At 47.1% G+C, this 9226-nt stretch overlaps 1 protein-coding gene across 7 annotated transcripts in view; it reads left to right on the forward strand.

The window, feature by feature from the left end:
- Positions 1-8908, forward strand: part of LOC121914786 (B-cadherin-like) — a 32077-nt gene extending 23169 nt beyond the window's left edge. For all 7 annotated transcript variants that reach the window (XM_042438467.1, XM_042438469.1, XM_042438468.1 and 4 more), the window contains 7 exons: positions 357-601; positions 1111-1253; positions 3629-3853; positions 4781-4999; positions 5876-6006; positions 7084-7230; positions 7795-8908. In XM_042438467.1, coding sequence (XP_042294401.1) covers positions 357-601; positions 1111-1253; positions 3629-3853; positions 4781-4999; positions 5876-6006; positions 7084-7230; positions 7795-8007 — 1323 coding nt within the window. In that variant the 3' untranslated portion in view covers positions 8008-8908. The remainder of the gene's footprint in view (positions 1-356; positions 602-1110; positions 1254-3628; positions 3854-4780; positions 5000-5875; positions 6007-7083; positions 7231-7794) is intronic.
- The last annotated feature ends 318 nt before the right edge of the window (positions 8909-9226 follow it).

Here is a 9226-nt window from a genome sequence, read left to right on the forward strand (position 1 = left end):
AAAAAGGGACTCTGTGAAACTATCAACTCACAGAATCCTCCACTGGCTGGGATTCTGCAATTTGTAAGCCAAAAGAAAAAAGTAATTTTAAGGACATTTAATGTTTATTTAGTTTCTTGATATAGTTAAAAAGTTTGATCAGTGCACTGTTGGAGGGACCTCTGAATGGCCTAATTTGGGTGCCCTCCCCACATAAGGTGAAATGGAAAGCTAGAACATGGGAGGGAAGGATCATTCTCCTAAATAATCGCCACATTTTTCCACACCTGAAAGGCTGAAAGAGGTTCCCCGCCTTGGCGCGCCTGTGCAAATTCGGTTGTGCTGAATGGCTTTTCCTCCTCCTCCTCCCACTTTAGGCTTTGGACTTTGAAGTGCGGAAGCAGTTCATCCTCCAAGTGGCCGTGACCAACGAGGTCCCCTTCGTGGTCAAACTGCCCACTTCCACGGCCACCGTGACGGTCAACGTGAGAGATGTGAACGAGGCCCCGGTCTTTGAGGTTTCAGTCCAAAAGGCACAAGTCTCTGAGGACATTCCCGTGGGGCAGAAAATCATTGCCTACACGGCTCGGGACCCAGACAGGTTGCAGACCCAGAGAATCCGGTGAGCTGCTTTGTTCCTGGCCAGTTGGGAGCCAGGCTGAGGGCGGCCAGTGGGTGGTCAGCATGCGACAGTCACCCAGCACAGGCATCTTCTGGGCAGGAACTGATGTAGTCCCAAGTCTCCCCAAGTGCTCTTTGACCCATGTTATTGCTATTCTTGCTATTACATCAGCTTTATTGGTGGTAAATGATGCAGCAGGTGGTACCCAGCTGGTAAGCATCCCAGTCCTTCCATTGTGGTCCAGCATCCCTGCACAGCCAGTGATGGAATTGGGCCCCTAAACAACCAGTTCTACCTAGATTATTACCCCTGGGTGGCAATCCAGTTCCCCATGGTTCTATGTGTGGGCTGAAATGGTGCAACCCGAAAATATCTCTGGCACATTTGCTTGTCTCCCCTTCATCCCAGTGCAAAGGGGACATCTTGCTGGTTTGAACCCCTTGCCCTGTGGCACACATTTTATCAGACTTTCCTTTGGGATTTTATCTTTTTCTCCTTCTCGACTTCAGGTACTCCATTGGGAACGACCCGGCTGGCTGGCTAGCCATCCACCCCGAAAATGGCATCATCACGACCAGGAGCCCCTTGGACCGGGAGTCCCCTCTAGTGCAGAACAGTACTTACAGAGCCATTGTTCTGGCTGTGGATGATGGTAATTGAGAGGGAAAGAAAAGAAAGCCCTGCGACTGGGAATAGGGTCAGAAAGGAGGAGCCCATTTGCGGGGTGGAATGAATCAATGGCCCCTTTGTCTCGGCCTCAACGACTTCTGCATGAATGCTCCCCATGTGAGGGGCACATGGTGGCAGAGCTGCACAAACACACCCCAGACACAACACACTCCCCATTCAAAGGATGTCACGAGAAACCTCATCCTGGGCTTGGGCTCTTGATCTGGTTAGAGAGGGAGGGGATGCTGCTGTTGCTGCATCTCCAGCCTTTTAAAGGTACAAATCAGCCACCTGCTGGCTGCTTCCAGAGCTTGGGGGAAGTTCCTCTTCTGGACTACAACTCCCAGAATCCCCCAGTGGTTCAGAAATTACAAGCTCTGGATCATTCAGGGATGAATGGCACTGCAATGCCATTCCTTCATTATATAGCAAAGAGTAAGAGAAGTGTGGTCTGCAGAGCAAACAAATCTTCTGATCACACATTTGTATACTCCTCCACAAAAATATTACAACCAGTATCTTTGACTTTGATTCATAAGATATGTCCTTAAAACAAAAGAAAATATGTAAAATTAAGGGTAACGGAATATAATAAATGTTTGTTTTTGTTGTTGTGTGCCTTCAAGTCACTTATAGCAACCCAAATGTGAACCTATCCTGGGGTTTTCTTGGCAAGATTTGTCCAGAGAACGTTTGCCATTTCCTTCCCCTGAGGCTGAGAGTGTGTGACTTGCCTAAGGTCACCCATTGGGGTTTTCATAGCCAAACGTGGAATTGAACCCTGGTCTCCATATTCAGAGTTCAACACTCAAACCACTCTGCCATGTGGATCTCTATAATAAATATACTGCTACAATATTCTAATTTGGATCTGGAGTTCAAGTTGGGTGCGTTTCTACTGACTCCACCCAAAATTGCTGACGACTCACAGCTTTGCTGAAAAACCATGCCAAAAATGCATTAGGCATGCAAGACTGGGTACCAACAATGAAACATATCTAGAATCTTCTTTAACCATTTCTGGCCAAAATGGAGATAAATCATCACTTCTAGCTGCAGTTTTGTCCAGGAGACTTCTAAAAGAGATATGTTTGGACACTGAGGAGAAGGAATTGGCCCTTGTCCAGTTGTCCATCCCACAGTACAGGTTCCTTCCACAATCTCTCTCCCTGCCTCTGTTGCTCACCCATTTTGCACCGCTCAAAAAAGGGACAACACTCACAAAGATTATAACCCACACCCTTGCGATACAAAACATGCATGTTTTACACTTTGGGAGGGAAAGAAAGTAGGTTAATGAGACCCAAACTGTGCAAATTAGTGCCGAATGAAGCCCACTGATGTCGGCTTCTTAAGATCTTGCATGCGCATGCTTTGAACTGTATTTTCCAAGTGTGTCCGGAATCAAAAGAAGCTCCCTGGCAGTTTGAAAGTCAGTCTTAATACTTCCTTGACGTATTTTGGCACGCTTCTCCCTTCCAGAAATCCCACGCAGCCCAGATTCCCCAGAATAAATTACATAAAAGCAAATAGTTGGCACACGCCTTCAGTCCTCTGTGCTTCGTTCACAGCTTTGCTGTTGGTATCTGTTAAGGCTGGAGCCAAGAGAGGTCTTAGCAAGGTTAAAATGGAGGACGTCATGCCAGGGCAGAGCAAGGAGACAGAGGGTAGAAATGGGTTTGAACGTTGGAATATGACTCTGGAGACCAGGGTTCGATTCCCAGTTTAGCTAGGAAATCCTCTGGTTTGACCTTGCACAGGTCACACTTTCTCAGCCTCAGGGGAAGGCAAATGGCAAGCCTTCTCTGAACAAATCCTGCCAAGAAAACCCCAGGATAGGGTTGCCATAAGTCGGAAATGATTCCAAGGCACACAACAACAACAAAGTCTTGCCAGAACAAAGGGATGCTCTAGAGACAGAAGGTGGACATAGTGCTGCCAGGGTCCATGAAGATCATTCATCATCATCATCATCATATAACTGCAAGTTTCATTAACTTTCTTCTGATCCCCCCCAACTCCATTTATCTTAACAATGTTCTATAGAAGTTCCCCAATATTTTTCAGCTTCTTCAAATATAGACTGTGTAAGATAACTGCGGTTTTGAGGGAATAATGTGGGGTGGTGATTCTAAATTAATAAAAATCAGTTTTTTAAAAAGCCAAGGAATACTGCATGCTCCGTGTCTGCAGAATTGCACATGCAAATACATGGCAAAGGAGTGCTGGTCTTGAACCAAGTTGCTTCTAAAGACAACCCCATTTCTTTCTCCTGCCAAATAGGATCATGGCAAAGGACCCCTGGTCTTGAACTGACTGACTTCTAAAACCATCCCATTTCTTTTTCCTGCCAAACAGGATTGCCCCCAGCGACCGGGACTGGCACCCTGCTCTTGACGTTGGAGGACGTGAACGACAACGGTCCAGAGCCTGAACAGCGGGAGATCACCGTCTGCAACAGCAAACCGGAGCCCCAGTTCTTGCATATTTTGGACAAGGACCTTCCGCCCAACACCTCCCCGTTCCGTGCCGAGCTCACCCACAATTCGGAAGAAAATTGGGCCGTTGAGATGGACGAAAAAGGTACGGCGAGGCTTGTGCTCCTAGGATAGCATGTGTGTGTTCTTGATTTAGTTAGACTAAGGATCTCTTCCCTGTGCCAGTGATATGATCTCCTGTGCCAGGGATCTTCTCCTCTGGGCCAGTTTGATGTGAAAACCTAAGAGCAGCCTATTGGGTCAGACTAAAGGCCTCTTTATTATTCAAAATTGTAGGCGTGTAACTGCACCTTCCATCATGCATTCCTCATCCACTGATACATAGAGGAGGATGGATACAGGCTTTGGTGCTGGAGGTGGCCTGTAACCATTATTAGCCATAGATAGCCCTAAACCCCATAATTTACTTCATCCTCCTTTTACAACGCCATCCAAGCTGGCCGCTGTTGCTAAATCTTGTAGCAGAGAGTTCCATAGTTTGCTCTTCCTTTCCCCATTTTTTCCGGCAATGGCTTCACATTGCTTTTGTCTCTGATGAATGGATTTTCTTCCTATCTTCTTTCTTGACTGTCCAGCTCTCACATCCATCCATGGTAATAGGGAACACGGTGGTTTGTTATGATTCTGACTTTTGTATCTTGGCATTTAAGAATCTTTTCTAGTTCTTTCATACCAACTCTCCCCATTCTTAATCTCCTTCTGATTTCCTGACTGCAGGAAAGACATGAAATAATAAATGCATCTGAGGAAGTAGACTGAGGTCTATGAATGCTCATGCTGCCAATTTCTTTCTTTCAGTTGGTCTCAAATGTGCTACAAGATCTCTTTACATACTGGTTCTACAGACTAACATGGCTATATCTTTGAATTCTACCACAATGAAATAAATGTATATACTCATGTATATACAGTAGTTAAAACCAGATTGGGGACCTAGATTCTAGAGAGCAGTCTTTGGTGGCTCTAATGTTGGGGTGGCATGATCTCTTCTGGACTATATATGTTTTGCCAGGTGAGACGGCCATCTTGAAGCTGCTGACGCCCCTCAAGCAGGAGACGTACGACGTTTACTTGCGGCTCTTTGACAACCAGAACAAGGACCAGCTGACGGTCCTCAAGGCGACCGTCTGCGAATGCGAGGGACCGGTGGATCGGTGCCCAGAGAGGCAGCTGGCCGGCATTGGGGCGCCTGCTATCCTGGCCATCCTGGGGGCCATTTTGGCTCTGTTGAGTAAGTGTTGAATCGTGTTGTTGTTATTATTGGTTGAGGATCCCTTATACCAGGGGTAGGCAACCCTTCTGAGCCAGGGGCCGGGTTGCTGTCCCTCAGACAACTGGGGAGCCGAAGCCAAAAAATAAATAATTAAATAATTTTACAAAAAAATTAAATAAATAAATAAACCGGGACAAATATAGGACAAAATTTTCAAGTGGAGGGCACTTTTTAAATAAAAAATGGAGGACACGTGAAAAAAATTGCTGATTTTTTAAAAAAATGTTAAGATAAATGCATGTTTCTGAGGCTTCTATAGACAATTGCCCCACCATGCCCCTTGCGCGAGATGCCAAAGGCCCCGGCGGCAGTCGGCGGCAGGACCGGGCTGGGGCTGGTCCCAAGGCCTCGCCGGGCCGCATCCGGCCCGCGGGCCGCAGGTTGCCTACCCCTGCCTTATACAAATGCTCTCAGCTCCAGGCGAAGGCAATGGCAAACCTCCTCTGACGAAATCCTGGCAAGAAAATCCTATGATAGGTTCGCCTTAGAAACCCTGTAAGTCAGAAGCAACTTGGAGGTACATGACACCAACAAATACTTGTTATGTTCTCTTATTTTTAATTCTACATATCTTTAATTTAACATTATAATTTATAATTCTACATTGCTATGATAATACATTATTATAATAATGTATAATGTATAAGTTAATAATGTACAAGAGAAAAATAAGCACCAAACTATAGGTTCAACATTTCCATCCGGTGAAGTTGTGTCAATTTAAAGTGGTATGAATCTGGTATCAGTCTATAGTGCAGACACACTCGTTCGTTTATGTATGTTGTTGCAACAGAAGCAACTGCTGACTTTTGCTCTCTTTTTGGTCTCTCCCAGTCTTGCTGCTTTTACTTCTCTTGTTTGTGAGGCGGAGGACAGCGGTCAAGGAGCCTCTCTTGCTGCCGGAAGAAGATACCCGGGACAACATCTTCTACTACGGAGAAGAAGGAGGCGGGGAGGAAGACCAGGTGGGTGTCCAGATGGTACTGATTCCAGTTTGGGCCCAATAGTCAGATGTAAGGGAGCAATGGGAGCAAGTGTGGGAGGAAATGTGCCACATTTTTAGGGTGAGATGGAGGTTCACTGCTGGGAGATGGAGGGCCATGGAGTAGGGATTGGAGGCCACACTTGGACCCCCTTAAGCGGTGATTCCCAAACCCTGGTCCTCCAGGTATATTAGGCTTCAGCTCCAAAAAGCCTCAGCTGTCTTGGCTAATGGTTTGGGATTCATTCTGGGAGCTGAAGCCCAAAAGACCTGGAAGGCCAGAGTCTGGGAATCACTGAGTTAAAGGAATCACTTTAAAAGTCTATTCCCTCCCTTAAATTGACTCAAAAGGGGGGGGGGAGATGGCAAATTGGGTGGAAGGGAAGGGATATTGGGAGAAAGATGGATGGTGAAGGTGATGGTGATGGGAAGGGAGCCCTGCAAAGGTGGGCATGGCTGGAATAGTAAACCCAAATCATATTGTCAGGCAAATACCTCTTTTTCCATTTCCCAACTTCTTTTCCTCTGAACTAGGGGCAGGCAATTGCAGCAGGGCACATTCAAATCTTTGCCAGCCAAGGTAATGGCTTAACCTTGTGTGGTCTGTAGTTCCCAAGCACCCCCAGATGATGTTGGGCAGCATGTTTCAGCCGCTCAATCCCACAGTGAGGAATGCTGTCTGTTGCAGCCCCAACAGTATTTGTACAGTTCCCAGCCCTAGGGTGCCTCCATGCTGCAGAATTAAAAGGATCTGGCACCACTTTCCGTAACTCTTACCTTACAGAATCCGGGGATTTGTCGTTTGGAGGGCCACCAGATTCCTCTGACAAATGAGGCTGAATTCCTCTCCAAAGTACAAATCCCAGGATTCTGTATGATAGAGTCGTGACAGTTAAAGTAGTGTCAGACTGGTTTAATTGTGCATTGTGGATACACACCAGCCTGGACACACTTAAAGCCTCTCGAAAGACATACTCCCCCCTTTGCAGCATCTTCTGCTCATTAGATCCTCCATTGGCATTGGAGCCATCTTTCTCTCTCTGCCCTTTTTCTCCCAAAGGACTATGATCTCAGCCAGCTACACAGAGGCCTGGACGCCCGTCCGGAGGTCGTCCTGAGGAACGACGTGGTGCCCACCCTTCTTCCTGCGCCGCAGTATCGCCCACGCCCTGCTAATCCAGATGAGATTGGCAACTTCATCCATGAGGTAAGGTGGGAAGGAGAGATGACCATACAAATATGGGAAGAAAAGAGAAAGCAGTACTTGATATTCTCTCTCCATTTTATATGTCCAGTCTTACTCCATAGTTGTTGTTGTATGCCTTCACGTACTTTCAGACTGATGGTGAACCTATCATAGGGTTTTCTGGAGTTGAGAGTATGTGGCTCACTACTCAGTGGGCTTCCATGGCTGAGCAGGGATTTGAACCTTGGACTCCAGAACTGTAGTCCAGTGCTGAAACCACTGCACTATGCTGGCTGTGGCTGGACTTAACAGAGCCCTTTGACCATTGCTTGAAAGATATGGTTTACTGTGGCTAAGTGGTTTGAGTGTTGGACTCTGGAGACCAGGGTTCGAATCCCCATTCATGAAACCCATTGGGGACCTTGGGCACATCACACTCTCCCAGCCCCAGAGGATGCCAATGGCAAACCACCTTTGAACAAAATCTTGGCAAGGAAACCCTGTGATAGCTTTGCCTTAGGGTTGCCATAAGTTGGAAATGACTTGAAGGCACACAACAACAACGTGTCTCCTTCTCTCTTGCAGAATTTGAAGGCCGCTGACACGGACCCCACGGCGCCTCCATACGACTCCTTGCTGGTTTTCGACTATGAAGGCAGCGGCTCAGAGGCCGGTTCGCTCAGCTCCCTCAACTCCTCCGGCTCAGATCAGGACCAGGACTATGACTACTTGAACGAATGGGGCAGCCGCTTCAAGAAACTGGCCGACCTTTACGGTGGAGGCGAGGAGGAGGACTGAGGATGGAGCAGGAAGACAGGAGTGTCAAGACTTCCTCATATTTTGGGGTTGGAGTATCTCTGCAAGACCCTGGAGACTCTCCTCATCCTTTATGTTTGATGAATGGCACCGTTGAGGCTGCTGTCTGTAAGCCAAACTCACGTCATCTCCTTCCCGGTGACCGTGGGACTTCTTCTTGGCCCCAAAGGAGATGAGTCTCCTTGAAGCCGTTTTGGGAGGAGACCCCGATCTTGCCTCCTGACTTAGCATTTCACTGAACTCACAGAAGGTGCCTATGAAGGTCTCCAGGCCAGACACACGAATCCTAATGCCACTTTTTCTCTCTTTTTCCTCTCCGTCTGTCTTTCCTTTTTGCCTGAGTGCCTCCGGATGCAAGTGCCGTCCCTTCCTTCCTGCAAGGATTATGGGGCTGGGCACAGAGGCCCCAAATTACTGCCCAATTTCCATGGGGCCAGATGCTGCCCGCTTCTTGCCAGTGGGGCAGGGGCTTGGGTTGACCTGTCACCATTATAGAAGATGCAAAGAGAGACTTTGAAACAAACTGGTGTATGAGATGAAGAAACATAGGGGTGCAAGAGGGCATCCTGAAAGTGTGTGTCTTGTAGTGGGACCATACTTCCCAAACGCTGCCCCTTCCTCTGCCAACTGGGCAGTTGCCCCGTCATTGTGGTGGAAACCCTCTCCTCCCCGACTCTTAAAACTCTAATGCTGCCTCTTTTTAAAATAATAATAATAAGAATAATAAGCGTATCCTAGGTGTCCCTGGGTGACTTGGGGGATTTTTCCCTTTTCTCTTTCTCTTTTGTACTGTGTATGAAATAGACTTCCGTGGTAAAAGCTCTAAAGGATTTGGACAATCAGGGTGTAAAAGTTTTAATAAAGGTTTTTCTTCTTCTTTTTAAAAAAAACATAGGGCCTTGAGTGTTCTGCCTTGATTCCATCTCTGGCGCATGTTGCTCGCTTGTTGCATGCCTCCATTTTTTACTTCTGGCGACACCATGGTGAACCTTACGACTGGGTTTTCTTGGCAAGGTTTGTTCAGAGGAGGCTTGCCTTCGAGGCTGAGAGAGAGTGAGTTGCCGAGTTGGGATCTGAACAAAAGCATGCTACACTGACAATAATAGATAGTTATATTGTCACCCAAAACCCACACAACAGCAGTAGCTTTATTGGGCCAGCCCAATAATGCACATTATCCGCATTGCAAGCTTTCGAAGCT

The sequence above is a fragment of the Sceloporus undulatus genome, chromosome 8, assembly GCF_019175285.1.
Source record: "Sceloporus undulatus isolate JIND9_A2432 ecotype Alabama chromosome 8, SceUnd_v1.1, whole genome shotgun sequence".
NCBI lineage: Eukaryota > Metazoa > Chordata > Lepidosauria > Squamata > Phrynosomatidae > Sceloporus > Sceloporus undulatus.